Source organism: Podarcis muralis, chromosome 3 (assembly GCF_964188315.1).
Source record: "Podarcis muralis chromosome 3, rPodMur119.hap1.1, whole genome shotgun sequence".
NCBI lineage: Eukaryota > Metazoa > Chordata > Lepidosauria > Squamata > Lacertidae > Podarcis > Podarcis muralis.
The window spans coordinates 48,059,237-48,079,643 of record NC_135657.1 but is presented as its reverse complement, the minus strand read 5'-3'; the positions used below and the strand labels follow the sequence as shown (position 1 = coordinate 48,079,643).

At 41.8% G+C, this 20,407-nt stretch overlaps 1 protein-coding gene across 2 annotated transcripts; it reads left to right on the top strand.

The window, feature by feature from the left end:
* Positions 1–5,973: 5,973 nt before the first annotated feature.
* On the top strand, positions 5,974–17,803 carry AGT (angiotensinogen). Of its 2 annotated transcripts, none has more exons than XM_028723995.2 (5): positions 5,974–6,124; positions 9,447–10,239; positions 12,007–12,277; positions 13,920–14,064; positions 16,419–17,803. In XM_028723995.2, exons 2-5 carry the CDS (start codon positions 9,471–9,473, stop codon positions 16,605–16,607), a joined length of 1,374 nt encoding a protein of 457 aa, XP_028579828.2. In that variant the 5' UTR covers positions 5,974–6,124; positions 9,447–9,470; the 3' UTR covers positions 16,608–17,803. The 2 variants fall into 2 exon arrangements, with proteins under 2 accessions (XP_028579828.2, XP_077781926.1); XM_077925800.1 differs by having other exon boundaries at positions 6,076–6,139.
* Positions 17,804–20,407: the final 2,604 nt, after the last annotated feature.

Genomic DNA, 20,407 nt, shown 5'->3' with positions numbered 1-20,407 from the left:
GCTGGCAGGTGCTGATGGGAAGTGTAGTCCAAAATGCTAAATACTCCTGGGTTAAAGGCTGCCCACAATGCAGACACACAATCATTTTATTTGTATGCCAGTTTTCCAAACCATGCTCAAGGTGGCTTACAGTATGTAAATATATATATACATAATTACATACGTAACAAAAGCATTCATAAGCTATAAATAAAACATCAAAAAGTACACATTGAACAATTTCCACATATATCATAACATCTAAAATAAAGATACAAATAATAATATCAATACAGTAAGTAATAGACTTGTGGATGGAGGGAGGAGAAGGCAAATTCTCAATAGGCATTGTCTGCTAGCCAGGAATATTAAAAACCCAGCCCTAAAGACCACTTATGAAAAAGAGACATTGTTGTCTCTCGGGCAAAAGCTCAACCAGTTTATCCAGCTCTTGCAAAATTCTGTACAGGAAGAAAACAAAAGAAAGCCTTTCTTACGTTTTTAAATAGACAAGACAAACCCCAAAACAAATGAATAATTGACACCGCAAGTATAGCTACATAAATACTATAACAAAAAGATTTCGTGTCAGCTTAAAACTGTGGAATGGAAAAGGTGATGGTGTTAAAGTCGTGACACCCCGTGTAATGTTATTCACATAACAGTCAAATCAGCCCTGGGTATTTTCATACCTGAGGTGAAAAGTTAAAATGCCACACCCGCCTCATATATTTTTTATGACACACAGACCAAGAAATCAGAGGCAAGAAAATGGCACTTCTTTTTATATGTGCTGCTCAAAGCTACTAATATAGGTTGTTTCATGGTACATGGTAAGGCTCATGCAAATAGTCTTCAGAGCTTCTCCTAATACTCCCATCCATGTTTCTTTGTATGTTTGAGTAGCAACCCTTTGATGTTAGAATTAATGGTCTGTGCACCTAATCGGCTATACTGTATTAATTTCTTTACATATGTGGCTTCTATGCTCATAATATGCAGTCATACAGGTCAATTTTTATAGGGTTGATTTCAAAGGCGGAAGTGATGTCTGGGGGGAATTTCTGGAAGGTGACTGTCCTGGATTTTCAGCAAGTAAACCCAAAAATTGCATGGTTTTTTGTTCGTTTGTTTGTTTGCTTGCATTTTCAACAATTTTGGTGGTTTCCTAAAAAAACCTGAACAGCTTTCAGGGAGTTCTGTTTTTTAGTTTTTTGAAATATGGTAACCCTAGCTTTTATTATTATATATTACAATATATTTATTTATATCCAGCCTTTCCCCGCCATGGGACTCAAGGCAGCTTACAGATGAAAACAAGAATCACTAAAAACATAGAAAAAATATTTAAAAATAATTAATAGAATTAAAACTATATACATATATAAAATCTGTTTAAAACAGAGAAATAATTACAATTAAAACAGAATGGCACCATCCCATGGTAGGTTAATTATGTCCCTGTTTTCCCTTTATTATAAGTGCAATAATAAACTGTGAGGCAGAGAGTATTAACTCTGTAATCAATGTCATTTCCTGCAATGCAGGAATATGCAGCTGTCCCTTATGGGGATCAAACCTGCAGCTTTGGCGTTATCAGCACCAACTGAACTATATGGCTGTTGATGTGCATTGAGAATTTATACTTGCTTATGTTTTTTGGCCAGTTTCTTTCGACTCTTAGTCAGCACGTTTCTCAAGTGTGAAGTCCCTAGTCAACAGTTCCATTTAGCAACCCACAACCTGTACCTTGAATACAATCTCAGTGTATAAATCTACATTTCAAAGTCTTGAAATAAAAATTCATATTAGAAGCAAGATACTACATGCTACATATCACACAGTTTCCGGAATAATATGTTACATTGCATAAATGTTCAAAGATGCTCGCACAATAAGCAACATGCTCTCGAATGGCAGTGTTATCAGCCACACTTGCCAATTTCATGCAAGAAAGAATATGGAGAAAACCACCTGCAGTATTTGCAGTTCATGTTCACAAGGGGGCAGACTCGTCTAAAGAATAAAAATCTGTTGTGGCTCCCAATCAGAGCCTTAAAAAACCCCGTTTCATCCATGAGTATACTTGGTGTCTGGGTGTGGTTCATCTACAATTGTGTTTGTATGTGAGGGGTTGTGATTGTGTATAATGTTGTGACACTTAACTCTTCATGGGAACTGTTATTAAGCATAACTTTACATCTGCAGAAAATTTGCATTTTATTCTTTCTGTGTGCAATGTGCCACATTTATGCTGTTGTTTCTTCACTGTGTATAATGTGCAAACTGGAATTGCAGATCTGAAGTTGGAGAACACTTTTCTCTGGTCAGAGGTTATTAGACTAGGAAGGGTGATTGATCTGATCTTTCCAAGGCAAGAGATTGCCCCGGTTACACTGTTCAAACAGGATTTTATATAAGTTTGTGCAGGTAATGAGTTGTGTATCTTACCACCTCCAGTGCACATTCTCTAATCTGATCCTGCAGCTTGCTGTGGTATCTAGTTCTGCATCTAATCCTGTCTTCTGTCCCTGGAAGTGTCCAGCAAAAGCATTATATCAGCTGTAAAGAAGAAAAGCCATTAAGCCTACTAAGAGAAAGATTTTTCATTTGCTGTTAAAAGGCGCAAACTCCTGCACCTTATCTGCAATAAAAAAGCATGCCCCTTGAAACACCGCTATGAAACAAATCACAAAAGCTTTTCATCTGAATGGCCTCCTTGATTAGAATTAAGGTTTTGTTAAGAAAAAGAGAAATCATCCCATAATGCTTTTGCCATTTTCTGGAGCTGAAACAGCAAATTAAACAAAGGTTGTATGTGCCTTCTGCATGGCTCTCAGATTTTAGGAACTTTGAAACTCTGGCTACTCTTGCTTTTGATCACTACGTGAGCTCTGAAGATAAAATGATCTTCTCTGAATGGAATCATAGAATTGGAAGGGACTCCAAGGGTCATCTAGTCCAACCCACTGCAATGCAGGAACCCTGCCCTGCAGGGTAGGCTCGAACCACGAACCTTCTGGTTAACAGTCAGATGCACTGGCTCACATTGCCACCTCTGTACACTCAAAGTTATGTGCATTTAGAACACTCAAAGAGCCCTGCTGGATCTGATCAAAGGTCTACTCGCACTGGTCAGCAAACTTTTTCAGCAGGGGACCAGTCCACTGTCTCTCAGACTTTGTGGGGGGCCGGACTATTTTTTTTTTGGGGGGGGGGGGAAAGAACGAATTCCTATGCCCCACAAATAACCCAGAGATGCTTTTTAAATAAAAGCACACATTCTATTCATGTAAAAACACCAGGCAGGCTCCACAAATAACCCAGAGATGCATTTTAAATAAAAGGACACATTCTACTCATGTAAAAACACACTGATTCCTGGACCGTCCACAGTCCAGATTTAGAAGGTGATTGGGCCAGATCCGGCCCCTGGGCCTTAATTTGCCTACCCATGGTCTACTTGCTCCAGCATTTCAGATACTCTGCTCTCCATAACCTTATGCTATAATAAATCTGTTAGCTTTTGAGGTATCGGTAGAGATGGGGGAGAAACTCAATTCAGTTTACATTTAAAGGTGAAGCAACCTAATCTGCTCTTTCCAAAACAATATACAAGCCAAAACACAGCCATCCTGTGAAGGAGCGTCTCCACCCCCATCGTTCTGCCTGGACTCTGAGGTCCAGCTCCAAGGGCCTTCTGGCGGTTCCCTCCCTGCGAGAAGTGACTTTACAGGGAATCAGGCAGAGGGCCTTCTCAGTAGCCCTGTGGAACGCCCTCCCAGCAGATGTCAAGGCAATAAGCAACTATCTTACTTTTAAAAGACATCTGAAGGCAGCCCTGCTTAGGGAAGTTTTTAATGTTTGATGCTGTATTGTGTTTTTAATATTCAGTTGGAAGCCACCCAGAGTGGCTGGGGAAACCCAGCCAGATGGGCGGGGTATAAATTATTATTATTATTATTATTATTATTATTATTATTATTATTATTATTAAATATTCACATTTATCTGAATTTTGCAATGCAGTTCTCCAGCCAAGGATTGCATACAAAATGCATATATTACAATAAAGCGTGCATAAAAATGCATTTTACTAAGAAAAATTGCAATGGAAAAACCCAGAAGTGTGCAAGATGTGCTTAGTGGGAGAAATTTGCACTAAACTGCTGAATAATTTTCAGGAGGACTTTTAAAAATGCAGATTGGTGTAGAAATGTGGAGAACAGAGCTGAAGACTGGAAAACGGAGAAACAAAAATTGACAGATGGGCCTTTGCATAGATACCACAAGCCGCTCTGCTATTTATTTTCTGCAACAGACTAAGTTGACTTTGATTGTTGTTACAGTATTTGGGAGGGAATCTCCCCTTTTCCACTCTGTTGACTTGTGTTCTTTAAGTCCCTTTATGCAAGCTGAAAGCAGAGCCCCTCCACTATTTTATTTTAATCAAGTCCCTTCCTTGGAGCAACAGACAAACCATTTGCAATACAGCCCAGTTGCCATTTCTACGTATCCTGGCAGTTTTTGTAAGTGCAACACCAGAAGAGGTATTTCTTCTTTCCCACTGACAAATTGCTAGTTGTGCAAAATCCAGACGTCTTTGTCCAAGGCTGCACTTCTGATGTGAAGAAACCACATTTGTCCCAATGCTCAGAACATCCGTGTTTCGGGAAATGCAATGTTTGTTTCCGAGTGAGGGCATCCATTGTGGTCATAAGTGCAGTGTAGATTGCGAAATGGGCTTGTGCTAGTGTCGTGTCGCCTGCCGCACAGTGCCCATGACATCATGGCTGATGAATTATAGCACTCCCCAGCCCCCATTCAGGTGCCATTTAAATGATATATTTTATTTTACATTAAACACAACAGCAAGAAGAAACATGAAACATGAATGGACAAAACGAAAAGAGCTTAAAGCCAAATATCATGAGTTAATAATATCTGTTGTTTCACAGGTGATCATGAGAATCAGTCTCTAGGTCCTGTTGCATGCATACCAGCATGAAAATAGTAATTCCACCATGCAGATTCCTACAGGAGAGTGTATCATTTTGTGACTGTGGGAAATGTTCTGTTTTGCAAATGCTGTTTTGATAACACACACACACACACACACACACACACACACACACACACACACAGAGCGCTTTTTTCGGGGGGGACGCAGGGGTACACATACCCCTAAACATTTTGTGAATCTAAGTTTGGCCTCATTGAGGGGCAGTATTTCAATATGAGTAAGAAAATGAGAATACCCCTAAACATTTTTTTAGAAAAAAGCACTGTGTGTGCGTAGTGTATTATTTTTAATATATTATTATTATTATTATTATTATTATTATTATTATTATTATTATTATTATTCACTTGTTATCTAACATTTAAAAACATAATACTGTAGAGGGGGGAATCATATAATTTTAAACAGTTCATTTAATTTTTATTAAATGAAGTTTTTCCCCCAACAAAAGTTTATATAATTATGATGAAGATCCTAATTTTTAAGGGCTGGATTCAACTAAATGGTTGCACTTGCAATGAATCCTATTGCTACAATAGGGCATTTCTCCCTCTTCTCCCTGTGCACTGAACTCCAATGAGCTCTGGGGGATTGAGAAAAACCCCAGATTATCGTGTGGTGGGAAGAGTGGGGAAATAATTCCATATTAGAACGATGGCCTTAGCATGACACTGAGTTCTACTCTTAAGGCCTGAGCTTTTCCCTGAAGAGCACCGTCCCTGTTTAGAATATACAAAAGCTGTGCTAGAGAGTATTTACACAACTTCCTGCTATGTCCCATTGTTTCCCACTGCAGGATGAGGTCCTCATTTGAGTTGCTTCTCTTTTAGGGGACGGAGAACAGATGAGGAAAAATACTGTGAGCAGACAGCAAACTCGGAACTGATGAAGCGGCCTCCTCAGCCAATGTTTGCTCTTCTCACGAGGAAAAGGAAAGAGCAATGATTACAAATACATGGAAAAACACGTATCCCAGGACACTGTGCATTGGAGTCAGAGAGCAGAGGGGGCAGCTAATGTGTAACTTAGGTTAGGCAATCGGGGATAAAATAGGAGCACAAATTGTCACTTGGAGTCAGATCCTGAGCGCAGGAAACGGCAGAAGATCCCCTTCACAAGACAGTGAGTGTGAGAGAGGTGTATATACTCATTTGCAGACCTTATAATTGTTGAGGGGGAAATGATGCAAAAGGGAGTGTCTAAATATTACTGTTATTCATATTATTATTTCACCCTGTTGGTAGGAAATAAGTGTCTATCCTTTTCACAAATTCATATGTGTTCCAGTTTGACGTTCTCTCCCCCCTCCTTAATAATGCCTTTATACAAATGTATGTTGAGACCACACATGGAATACTGTGCACAGCTCTGGTTGCTGCACCTCAACAAGGGATGTAGCCATGGCTGCAACTTGGATAGCTTAAAAAAGAGATTTAGATAGGTTCATGGAATATAAGGCTATAAATAGTTGTGATGGCAGCCTGCCTTGGAATTTCACTTGCTGGGGTTTAGGAGTAGGAGATGCTGTTCTGCTCATGTCCTGCCTGTGGCGCTATGGGCTTCCCAGCAGAATCTGGAAGGCAGGAGTCATAAGAGAATGCTGGACCAGTGAGACCTTGGAACTGATCCACTAGGATTCTTCATATATGCTCTAAGATAATGTGTGTGCATTATTTTATGTCCTAAAGCTAACAAGGTTAATTGTTATTTTTCTCAAAGATGGCAAGAAACAGGTTAGCTAAGTGCAGTACATTAATTTGCAACATATACCTTTGCAGCCGTAAGGCAGAATCAACGTTTTGCAGAAGTCAAGGGCTAACTCCCCTAATAATAATAATAATAGTAATTTATTTATACCCCACACATCTGACTGGGTTTCCTCAATGGCCCTTGAGATGTACAGATTGCAAATAGATGTAAAGAGAGGTAGTAAAAATGGAAGGGAATTAAATATTTTAACACCTATGTGAAGTTAGATGAAATAGCCAAGAAGCTGATTGAAACCTTTTTATTTACTGTGGATGTTCAGTACAGCAAAAATGAGAGGAACAGTCATGAGAAGAGAGAAAAGGATGGTGTCAGAAGAGGTGAAAAGGCTGTGGTCTTCAGTTAGGAAGAGTCTTGTGGTGAAGTGTGGGATGTTCTGAGTGGGAAATTGTTGTGGTGCTCTTGGTCCTTATGCTATCAGTCTGAGAAAGATAACCAAACCTTATTCAAAAGCTGAGACGTGTGCAAGAAAAAGGAGGGAAACATCCTACTTATCTGCATAACGAAAGATTCTCCGCCCACAAAAGTAACTAGGCTGCTTCATGCATTTAAAAATAAATAAATGGCATCTTGGATAGAAAACTTGCAGAGTTGTAATTCTGACCTTACCTCAGAGGTCTGACAGATTCTCTACCCTGCCTTAGTGGCCACAGAAGGGGCTCTGAGGATTGTCTAGTTCAAGGCAGGAATATGCAGCTGTCCCATACGGGGATCAAACCTGCAACCTTGGTGTTGTCAGCACCACACTGTAACCAACTGAGCTATTAGGCATGGATGTCTGCAGGAGAAGCCCTGTGTATATGGGCCTCTGCCCACAATGATCAGTCTTCCAGAGCATGTAGATGGAGTGGCTCCTTATACACTGCAAAAAAAAGCGTTGCAAAATGGGTAGGGAAGGAAGACTCAGATTTGCATAAAACATTGTACAAGCTCATGTAGAGCTGCAAGTTCAGAAATGGTTCTTCTAATTAAAATAGAAATGTGGCACATCTCATCATAGGAGGAAGACCACGACCAGGTGTCCTATGAACCGGCTGACTCTGCTGTGCAACTTCAGGGTCCCTCCTCTGTGCTCAGATTTGTTTATTTTTTTAATCTTTAAACCAGACTTGGCCTGGACAAGTCTTCAAACAAAGGACCATATTCAAGTTCTAGCTGGTACTAACTGGCCCGACCATCTCTGTTGGGTGATGCAAGGGCACAGCACTAACAGAGATATTTTGGAAAGGGTCTTCTCTTTTCAAAGGTCATATTAAACTACTGCCAGATGGGACAACATAAAGCGGGATGTTTTTATATGTACTGTAAGCCTCCCAGCGGGGCTGGGAAAATAATTAATAAAATTATTATTATTATTATTATTATTATTATTATTATTATTATTAGCAAGGATTGTGAACCAGCTGCAGCTGCCAAGTGGTTTGAGGAAATAATAGAAATAGTATTAACCAAACAGTATTACCATTGAATCTCTTGGGAAATTTCTGAGAATACTGAATTTCAGAATATCTGGATCTTTGTACATGTCCACATAATGTGGAATATATTTGTTCTAGGCATTTTGCATCTCCAGCAACAGTCAGTGATTTCTGGTTTTTGCTGTTGTTTTCAGTCTAAGTGGTGCCATATACCAATGAGTAATTTATAAAAATGTTCTTAAAAATTCATGCATGAATTAAAATGGGGAATTAAAAAAAGCAAAGAGATGCAGCTCTTACCCATTGCGTAGGTGACCAGGTTTCACTATTGCTTTGAGTACAGAAAGTCCCAAGTTCATTCTTCTACAGCCTACATAAATAAGGATAATAGAATCATAGAGTTGGAAGGGGTCCCAGGGGTCATCTAGCCCAACCCCCTGGATTTCAGGTCATAGGGTAATAATAATAGTATTCATCATCATCATCACCACCACCATCATCCCTATCTGAGATCTTTATGACTTGCTGCCCAATAGCCAGTTATGAGCTAAATAGACCCATGGCGTGATTCTTTATAAGACAGCTTCATATTTTCACATGATTCCTGGTTGAGCAGGAAAAGAAAGAAAGCTTACAGCATCTAGTAGTTGTGATATAGAAAGCAGCCAGATCCCCAGGTTCTAAAGCAGAGGTTCCCCTTGTTTTTCAGCCCACTATCCCCTTGGTTCCATAAACTCATCCCCAGTGCTCCCTACCCTACTCTACCCTACCATATAAAAAGCATTACTCAGAATAGCAGCCTGCACTGGGGAAGTTAACAGCACAATGAAAGTCAAGACAGTAACAATTAATTGCACATTTCTTCATAATCCAATAAACTGATGAGCTTGATCCAATGATAGTCTTTTGCACCTCCAGTGCCCCCTGGCCTCTTTGGGAACCAGGGGGCACTGATCTAAAACGTGATTCAAATACACGATGTGATCACAGTCAGTTACAGCTTTTTTGCATAGTAACCCTTAGATCTGATCGTGGTTTTGTTAAGTGATACGGGTGAGTACAGGCCTTTTAATCTCAGAGCCTGGGCCAATAAGCCTAGCAAGCCACAGACTAGAACCATTTCCACCCAGGGCAGAAGATTATAACAAAGTACCTCCCGTTAACTGGTTGTGGTTTGAGTGGCCATTTTACCTGGCAGAAATAAATGCTTGGCAAACTCACAAAACTTCCCTTTGTTGCTTTTTTCCCTTCTCCAACAGACATCGCTGAAGTTGCAGTCAAACATGAACCCCGGAGTGAGTTTGTTGTGCTTCCTTCTCTGCATTACCATTGTGGGCTGTGACCGGGTCTACGTCCACCCATTCTACCTGTTTGATGTAGGAAACCTAACTGGTTGCAAGGAAGTGGAAGACAGGGAACAGCAGGTGAATAATTTTGTCCCCGTCTCAAATTTATCTCACATCAGTTCGGCACATGAGGAGGGTGTCAGAAACATGAGCGAGGGAAGAAGTCATTTACAGAGAGAGCTGAGAGACCCAATTTATATTATTGGTGCACGCTTCTATGAACAACTGAGGAAAATGCACAAGGAAGAAAATATTCTTCTGTCCCCCACATTCAGCTATGAGTCCTTGCTAGCCTTCTATATAGGGGCCTCTGGTGAAACAGCAAAGGAATTGCAGATTTTTTTAGGATTTGACTCCTCATCCGTTAATCCAAACTGCACCTACAGAATTGATGGGCGCAAAGTATTCTCTGTTCTGAGCAGCATTGCTAAAAGTCTATTTCACGCAAAAGAAGATGATCAGCTGTTCTTCTCGAAGTTCTCCTGCCTTTTCTCTGCCCCCGAAATCCGTTTATCCAAGTCCTTTGTCAATGATTTGGTCTCTCCAAACATGAATCTCTTCATACGAGCTGTGGACTTTACAAACCCCACAAAGGCAGCAGAAGAAATGAATGCTTTTGTCAAAGGCACCCACCAAAGTAAGAGTTTGCTGGCAGACATTGATCCAGAAACTAACCTCCTGTTAGCAACTTACACTCGTTTCAAAGGTAAGTGAGCAGGGAGAATTCCTACTTGTTGAAACCAGTAGCAATTCTATAGGGAATCAAATTTTCATCAGGTGAACTGAATTTATGTACCCCATAATGCCATGCTCTTCACTTTTTGAGTATTAAATCTTCTATTCTAACGTGGGAAATCCTCTAACGCGTGTCTGGAAATTTATATCTGTACACTTACTGGTAAGTCCATGTCTTTGATGGCTTGCACATGCTTCCCTAAGACTGTGCTAATGTAAGAATTGCCCAGCTAGGTTTTACACCAGCTGTTTTCAAAGATGGACAGCTAAATATCATAGGCAATATCACATGCAGTAGCTACTGCCACAGTTTGTCTCTGGCACAGGAAGTCAAAGCCTTGTAGTATACTGCTCTGCAGATTGAATTTCTGTTCCCGCCTACCACAGGAAATAGATATTGAGGGAGCAATAATTGATTTCATCTGGTTTAAAGAACAGAAGCAATTCCCATAAAAATTATTTCAGTCAACATCTTGCGGCAATGAAATCAGCCTGTCTGCTGTGTTATGTGGATATGTGCGCACGCACATCAATATTTTCAAGAGAAGCCTTCATTGGGCACTCTCTCTACATTTCCCCCATCTTTCAAAGCAACGATAGCTAATCAGCAGTAGAGATGTGCAAATAGGTGAGGAATCTGTAGTGTGCTCCTATAACAATACGCCTTGGCTCACACAACAGCCACTGGAAATTCTTGGAGCATCTAACGTGGCTCCAAAGTCTACTGAAAAAGGAAAAAGCTTCTAAACAGTCCAAGTGCATGCTTAAAGTTTCTAGTAGGTTTGGGGAGTCAATGGGGTTTTTTTGGTTCTTTTTACACAGCACTATGTGTATAGAGAAGGGACACGGGTGGCACTGTGGTCTAAACCACTGAGCCTCTTGGGCTTGCTGATTGGAAGGTCAGCGGTTCGAATCCCTGTGACGGGGTGAGCTCCCGTTGCTTGGTCCCTGCTCCTGCCCACCTAGCAGTTCAAAAGCACGTCAAAGTTCAAGTAGATAAATAGGTACTGTTCCAGTGGGAAGGTAAACAGCATTTCCTTGTGCTGCTCTGGTTTTGCAAGAAGCGGCTTAGTCATGCTGGCCACATGACCCGGAAAAACTTTTTGCTGACAAACGTCTTCTCCCTCAGCCAGTAAAGTGAGATGCGCTCGCAACCCCAGAGTCGGTCGTGACTGGACTTAACTGTTAGGGGTCCTTTATCTTTTTCAGGTGTATAGAATAAGAGGGTCCTCAAGATTCCTTAACTAAAAATCATAGAATCATAGAATTGTAGAGTTGGAAGAGAACCGGAGAGTCGTCTAGTCCAACCCCCTGCAATGCAGAAATCTCAACTAAAGCATCGAAAGCAATAAGCCCAATTCATTGAAGTAGCGTTAGTGTGTAACTGACTTTTGCATCAATTTATTGTTCCACCCGTTAGTGATTTCTTCTAGAATAACCCCAAGGAATTATGGATTTTCTCTTTTACCACTCTGCCAAAAAATGGGAGGAGGGTTTAATTGAATATAACAGTCAATTTTACTGTTTTTATTTTGCTGTTCTTCATTTTTAAAAAACGTCATATTAAATTGCTGTTGTTAGTCATCTTAATTCTGTTAAAGAAACAGAGTGGGGAGTAAATGTTTTAAATAATGGATTAAAAGAAATTTCCGCCAGTGTGGCACTTTGTGAACCAACCAAATGGATTAAAAAATCGACTCATTTCTCCCTATAACCATATTCCAATTTTTGTTTTCAGTCTCTCTGAAGGGAGCCTCCCTACTGAAAGAACCTCAGGAATTCTGGCTCAGTTCACACAAAACAATCCCTGTACCAATGATGAGAATAACTGGTACCTTTCAGCATAAATGTGATCCCAGCCAGAACATTTCTTCCATCAAAATTCCTCTTAGCCAGGATTTATTTCTGCTGCTTTTGCAGCCCACCAATAACAGTGACCTGGCCAGTGTTGAAAATCAATATTCCATGAAGGTTCTTTCCAACGAATGGCTGGTGGGACTGTCCCCAAGGTATACTTTGTTTATGCAACATTACATATTTGTGGGACCAGCAACAGTCAGGTGGGATAGCTGTCTCTTTTCACTTAGATCCAGTTGCCAGAGAACTGGTAATGACAGAGTATCTCCAAGTTAAACTCGGCCACCTCAGTCCAAATAGTAATACCTGTCATTGACAACAACATTTAAATCTTGATCAACAGGTATTTAGAAATGCCAGCAAAGAGTATTTGCACCCCCTGCCTTAAAAATAAATAAATAACAGGGCTGTCTAATTTTCTCCTTTCCACTCCTAAATCTGTTTTATAATCTCACTTATTATCTCTGTATGCTAAACCAAGGAGAGGTCTGGTGAAGGTAAGAGCTCCCTTTTTCTTTACTTTGTTAAAAGAAAGAGGGGAAATGGACCAATGCATGCCCTCCCTTATTTTGTGCTGGGCATCCGTGAGGGATTAAGTATCCTCACGGAGCCCAGAACAAAATAAGATCTATTTCCTCTGATACTTAGGTGGATGTTATGAGCATGCTATGAGAGAGGGCAGACATAGGAATCATCTCTGTTCTGCCTCTTACTCAAATTTCAAAGGGTTTCCATGAGAGTTTTTGCCCAAGAGCATGGTGTTGATAGAAATAGATGCATGGGCCCCAAATCATTTTCTAAAGTGCCCTGAATGGGTAGATTTTGACTTTGGAAGAAAATGGATTGTTGGGTGGGATATTTATCTGGGGAAGTAAGGTAATTTTTTAAAAATTTCACCATATTTGTGTCTATCTTATACCCAAAGTTCTCAGGGTGCCTTACATAGCAAACACATATTAAAAAATATATAAGGGCAATAGCCAAAACGTGATCACACCAAACTTTCCCCCAAGAAGACGTATTTTTTATTGCTTGTCATAATTCTATTACATTATTTTGTCTAAAGATGATTTGGGAAGTAATGACTAAGGTAATTAAATTGATGGAAATTAATTGGAAGTACAGTAAATGGATTGGAGAGGAGCTGATTTAGGACCCAGCTATATTAGTCAAGAAAAAGTGTTTTATGTGTTATAACACTGTGACACCAGTGTTCTGTGGAGTCCTGTCTTTCGCCAATGTGATTTCCTATAATGAGGTTTACAACACGTTTTCCTGAAACACTTTTTTGATGCGTCTAGATCCAGCCTTGTGCTCCCTTGGGGTGTGGTGCAAATTGAAGACTTGACCTGACAGTGGGGATTTAGCTGGCTTGCCTTGCCACATTTGACTTTTCTAAATTTGCACCTCCATTGGGGCAGCCTGCCCTATTTCACCTAGGCAAAACAGGAAGTTCCTCCCCCCCCTCCCCGCCCCCCTGGGCAAAGTCTCGTTCACTGGAGTTGCCTGGTGGTGCCAGCAGCTTCCAGTGAGATCTTGTGATATCTCACAGAACTCTCAAGACAACTTGTGCCAGCTCTGCAAGATCTCACTGGAAGCTTCTGCGAGTCCTTCTCTGGTGTCAGAGGTGGGCAATGCACCTACAGGGACACTGCCCTGCGGGATTCTGCCGCCTGAGGCTGGTGCCTCAGTCTGCCTCATGGGCAGGCCGGCCCTGATCTCCACATATAAATCAGCAAACACAAATTTGATAATATGTTTTCCTCTCTTTCTCCCTTCTTGCATCTTCTTCAGACAAATCCAGCTGACTTTGCCAAAGGTGTGCTTGGAAAGCACATATGATATACAGGAACTCCTTGGCAAAATGCCCCTGTCTTACCTGCTTGGAAATAAAGCCAACCTCACACGACTAAGTGACAACAACATAACTGTTGGGAAGGTACGGTCTATTTTCTACGCAAAAGCGCAGGCGCTTTCCATCTTCCACACAGAGACAAAGTCCATGTAAACAACAGAATAGAGAGCAGGCTAGTTGTTGCAGAGAGCAAAATCTGTAGTGAGCGAAAGATGAACATTTGGAGCAGATGCCGGGAAGGCATGGGACCAAAGACAACGCTATGAGAAGACAAGGGCTCAAGGAATCAGAGCACAAAGGGGGAGATAAGACGTTACATACAGATGAATGATTTTAAAAATGAAAAGACGCCTCAAAAGACTGCAGTGTTGAGTGAAAGGGAGGACGAAGAGAGAGAATAAAAGGGTTCTTAGCCTTTTTCCAGCAAGAAATTGTGTTTACTGTTAGGCAATTTTAGACTCTGGACTCACTGAGCAATTGACTTTTTAGATAGTAAAGGTAAAGGTACCCCTGCCTATACGGGCCAGTCTTGACAGACTCTAGGGTTGTGCGCCCATCTCACTCAAGAGGCCGGGGGCCAGCGCTGTCCGGAGACACTTCCGGGTAACGTGGCCAGCGTGACATCGCTGCTCTGGCGAGCCAGAGCCGCACACGGAAACGCCGTTTACCTTCCCGCTAGTAAGCGGTCCCTATTTATCTACTTGCACCCGGGAGTGCTTTCGAACTGCTAGGTTGGCAGGCGCTGGGACCGAACAACGGCAGCACACCCTGCCGCGGGGATTCGAACCGCCAACCTTTCGATCGGCAAGCCCTAGGCGCTGAGGCTTTTACCCACAGTGCCACCCGTGTCCCATGTTAGGCAATTTTAGACTCTGGACTCACTGAGCAGTTGACTTTTTAGATAGTAATGTGTTATTACTGCTCTTAAAAATATGTTAAGCCAGTACAGCTGCATTTAGGGCCACCCAGATAATACTGCTGAATGGAGCTCTCTGTGTTGTCTCAAACTGTAGCCTAACAGCACTACTGCCCACCAGACATTTTGGAGAAGGATGATGATGATGATGATTTATACCCCACCCATCTGGTTGGGTCTCCCCAGCCACTCTGGGCATCTTAAAACATATCTAAAAACATAATAAATACATCAGTCTTAAAACTTCGCTAAACACTGTTGCCTTCAGGTGTCTTCTAAAAGTCAGATAATTTATTTCCTTGACATCTGAAGGGAGGGCGTTCCACAGGGAGGGCGCCACCACCAAGAAGGCCCAGAACCAGCCCCTTCCCATTTGCTTCTTCCCTTTAGGTTTCCAAATATGTATTTACATGTATAAGCAGACATTTTAGTCTCTGCTGGGGAAAACACGACTAGACCAAGGAACACTTTTAATGGGAAATTGGTTGCAGGGAACATGCTGAGCATGCCTGCAACTCCATTCAAAATCTCAGCCTGCCAAGCATGCTTTTCACCTTCATAAACTGCCGTGTCATCACCACATATATTTATCCCCATGTTCAGCCTGTTCCACTTATAACACTCTCTCCAAATAAGTTGCTAAGGAGGCTTATAATCAGTCATTTACCCCTCAAAGCAACACTTCAAGATACTTTAAGTTGTCAAATATGGCAGAGTGTTGATTATCTACATATTTTGAAATGGAAGGAAAGGAAAAGGCACGTCTGAAATTCCTTTGCAGGTCCTTCAGCAGAGTGACACCTGCCTTGTAGAGCACAAAGGCCACTGAAGTTGGACACCCTCCAATATTATGCCTGTTTTGTCAGATGCTACAAACACGATTTCAACAGGCTTCTCCAGAAGATTGTGTTGACTCCCAGGCAGTATCTGAATTCTTCTGGGAAAACTGCTTGTTAGTTGCATGTAGCCATAACACACCATGGTGATATTTGGCCATGTTTAGTGGTCTGTAAATACTTCAAGGAAATAATATCAGAAAGAACAGATGTGGATTCTATGTTAGCTATGTGAATATGAAACAATGACCTAGTCTGGCATTCTACTGCCTCTTAATATAAACCAGGGATGGGGAACTTATGACTCTCCATATGTTGTTGGAATCCAGCGCCCATCGGAATCAGCCAGCCTGGCCAATGGTCAGGGATTATTATCTAAATGTATGGAGTGATCACTGATCAGTATGGAAATTTCAGCCAAGATGAATTGCTAATGTGAAGCATATTTCTAATACAGGACCATATTGTACTTTTACTTTATTGCCCTAGGCCTAGTCAGTCTTTGGGAAAAGGTGATTCAACAAGTCTTCTGTAAACATTATGGGTTGCTTCTTGCTGCATTCCAAGTCCTTTTGCTTAGCACTTTTTATACCTTTTTATTTACGTGGATTGCCATTTGTCATCTCTTTTTGTCATACTCCGCTCATCCAGACTCTCAAATTCACTGGGCTCCTTTCTGCTTCCAGATCATAAACCAGCAGCTTTTGGAGCTCACTCCCAGGACAGCAGATGAAGCAACAGACCCCACAGAAGGAAGTCAAGACACTGAGGCACTCAAAATAACACTGGACAAGCCATTTTTGCTAGCAGTGTATGAAATGTCAGGCGCACAGCTTTATTTTGGCAGAATAACAAATCCCCTGAAAGGAACATAAACTTCCACAAGGGGGTGGTGGCTTCCCAGACGTCATTTGATCTTTTCCTTGCTTAGCAACTGTTTTTATAATCCCACTGAGTCCTAATTAGAGATTTTGAAATGGCAAAACTGAAGTATCTTTCGATTATAATATTGATAAAATTATCAATAGCATTTAGCAACATCTTTATTCCATTAAGGGGATAGCGTGAGGGTATCTGTTTACACCAACATCTAGGGTGCCACACAAATGCCATAATATTGTACTTTGCCTGTTGCATGTAACTGCTCAGTAAGCAAGCCATCTGTACTGTTCTGCCAAGAGAAATTCAACATACTTTTGTATCTGATTATCACTTGGACAGTGGTTGGATATTCATTAACTGGATTATCCCAATGCCTTATTTACTTGAATTAATAATGCTATTCTAATAGATGTGCCGTTTAAGCAACCCCAGTGAAAATATAGTCTTAGGTCAGTTTCTGTCAAATAAGAATCGTTGTTTGGATTTTTTTTAAAAAGGGAGCATAAAGAATAGTTTTCTATTCTTTGCAGCACTTTTCTTTTTCATAATTTCCTGTTCACTTATCAAGATTCAGCCCCAATTGTAGATGCTATTTAATCTCAGCGTTTAGTAAGCCACATTTTCCTTTTTTATTAGATTCACCCTCTCTCTAAATCCTCTAGGTTCTCACCATAATTTTATTAGGTGTGTATCATATTGCAGGTTTAATTTGCATGCTGGCTTCTCACCTGAGACACCAAAGCAGCTCCAGAGCAAAAATAAATAAATATTCTGATTATCAAGCAATATTGAATCAAAAGGTTGGAAAAGAAGATACTGCTAGAAGGTAACACAGATAAAGAATGAAAATAAAAGTACTGGTTGATATCAGTATATTTTGCCAGTGCTTCATCATCTGCACTAGTTTCCAGCCCATTTTGGAGCCCAATTATAAAGCCTTAAATATATTGGGGATAGCATACCTGAAGAATTATCTCTTCCCCTATAACCTGCCCAGATATTCACCAGAGACCCTTTTTAGGTTTCCCATTTTGTGAGGTAAGAGATGGGCAATGCCCCTCTTTACCCTGGCCTTTGAGAACTGATATGTATTTTGTCATGACCCACTCTGTTCCTGTGTCTAATTTGCTTTAAACTGTTTTTAATATTGAAAGGGTGGGGAATAAATTGTATACATAATACATAATAATGGCAACAAGAGTCTTTTTGGGGGGATTAGGGTGTCTCTGTTAATTCTCTTCAACCTTTCAGTTGCTTTCGATACTGTCAGGGGCTCAGGAGCAGAGGCACAGGGGAGAGAGGAGATGGAGAGCGAAGGGGAAGAATCTGAGGGCAGCGTAGGGGAGTATGAAAGTGGCCCGAGAGATTCCATGAGTCTCTCCAGCGAACCAGAAGATTCCCAGAGGGGGGCGCCGATGGCCAGGGCAAGGGGGGTCCCAGGGGGGACACACCAGAAGCAAGGGGCCAGCGGGGACTCCCAAAGCAGCAGCGGGAGAGCAGGACCAGCTCCTCCACCAGAACGTAGTGAGGGGGAAGAGTCACATGTATCAGGGCCAGCTTCTCCTCCAGCAGGGAGAGAGGATGAGTCAGGGGTGGCCACACCTCCATCGCAGAGTGAGGGAACGGAGGGAGAGTCAGGTGCAGCTAGCCTCCCCGAAGGGGGAAGCAGTGACAGGAGCAGTGTAACGGTCAGGAGGAAGGTGGCCGGCTGGGCGCACGCGCCACGTTCGAATGTACAGGCACGCGGCACAGCAGGAAACCCAGATTGGGAACCAGGTCCTAAAGCCCGCCGGAGGGAGGGGGAGGACTCAGGAGACTCAGCGTCAGAAGAGTCTAGGAGAGGCGAGACCCCAGCGGACAGGCGGGCCCAGAGGAGAAGAGAACAAAGGAAGAGGTGGAGCAAGGCTAGAGTCTTAAACTGGTGTCTGGGGGGAGGAGATTCAGACGGAGCTTCGGCGGTCTAGAGTTTGAGACTTAGAGCTGCGCGCCGCAGCTGTGAAAGCGAAACTGAGCTTTAATAAAGACTGTTTTATATAACAACGAACTGGCGTTGGTCCTTTGTGAGCTGGGACCTAGGGCAGCTCTGACAGATACGATCATCCCTGGTATCCTTTTGAAGTGACTTACGAAGTAAGGGGTAGGAGGCGCCGCTTGGTTCTGGTCATATTTGGATGTTAGTTTCCTGAAGGTGATGCCTGGGGAGTGTTTTTTTGGTCTCATGGAGCATTCAATGGGGAGTTCCTCAGTTTTATCCCCTGTGCTATTTAACATCTCCATGAAACATCTGAGTGGGGCCATTCAGGGTTCTGGTATATGTCATCCAAATATGCTGCTGACACACAGCTCTACTTCTCCTTTACAGCTGCAGGTGTGGCAGTGGATGTGTTGAAACATTGTCTTGCCTCAGTAATGGGCGGGTGAGAGCCAACAAATGGAAGCTCAATCTGGAAAAGGCTGAAGTACTGCTAGTGGGCAGTTCCCGAGGCCCTTCTTTGTGTGCTCCCTCCAAGGAGAGGTCCGGAAGGTGGCAACATGGGAACAAGCGTTTTCTGTGGTGGCTCCCCACTTGTGGAACGCTCTCCCCAGGGAGGCTCACCTGGCGCCTTCGTTATATAGCTTTAGGCATGTTTCTCTTCAACCAGGCGTTCAGCTGGTTGGCATTCTATGGTTTTTCAACTGTGTTTTTTTTTTTTTTGTGGGGGGGTTATTGGTTTTTTTGTTTTGCTTTACTATGTCTTTTGTATTCTCATTTTTTGAAGGACGTTATACTATGACTACTACTACTACTACTACTACTTTTTGCACCTGACATCATCCATTCCTCAAAAGCACCTGCAACCTCAGCTCTTACTATCTACAAGTTATTATCCTTCTATTTGGGTGGGCAAGAGACAGACTGAGTCATTTTATTTCTGTTGATATATTTATAGCCCCATTTTTAATATAAAATACTCAAAGCAGCAGCAATCTCATTTAAATATCATAAAAAATTAAAATCATTAAACCTCAAAACATCATTGTGATAATCAGTTTAAATGAAGCAACGAGAAGCCTGTTGAAATAAACAGACCAACTGAAAAGAAATTAAATATGTAGCCTAGCCCCTTGGGAGAATGTCCCACAAGTGGCTCTGCTTCTTGTGGCTGTTTGTCAAACCTCAAACGGCAATACAAAGAGCCCCCCAACATCAATCTGAATAGGTTTGGGACAAGGTGTTTCTTAAGGTACTGTGGTCTGGGGTCATTTAAGATATTAAAGGTTACAACTTGCACTATGAATAGAGCACTCCAGAAGATAACTAATGGAGGTGCCGTATCATCAGTGTTTGGATTACGGAAAAAAACCCATGTTATATATATATATATATAACTTGGCAATTATCTGTCCTTTAATGATACTTCCAAATTAGGCTCTTTCCTTTGGGTAATTGGAGGACCTGCCTTGAATGGGGCTCCCAGTGTGTTCTCATCCAAGCATTGTGCCACATCCTGTCACCAATTAGGTTTTTCAGATTAACGGCTAGAGCTATATAAAGGGGATACCCAAAATTATGGAAATGTCTAATATTATATTATCCTACCTTTAAGGTGCTGTTGTACAGGTTACTGAGATAATAATCTCACTGAATACTCAGAAAGGACTTCATAAATGCTAAAAGGTTAAATATAAAGGACCCCTGGAGGTTAAGTCCAGTCAAAGGCGACATTGGGGTTGCGGCGCTCATCTTGCTTTCAGGCTGAGGGAGCCGGCGTTTATCCACAGACAGCTTTCTGGGTATGTGGCCAGCATGACT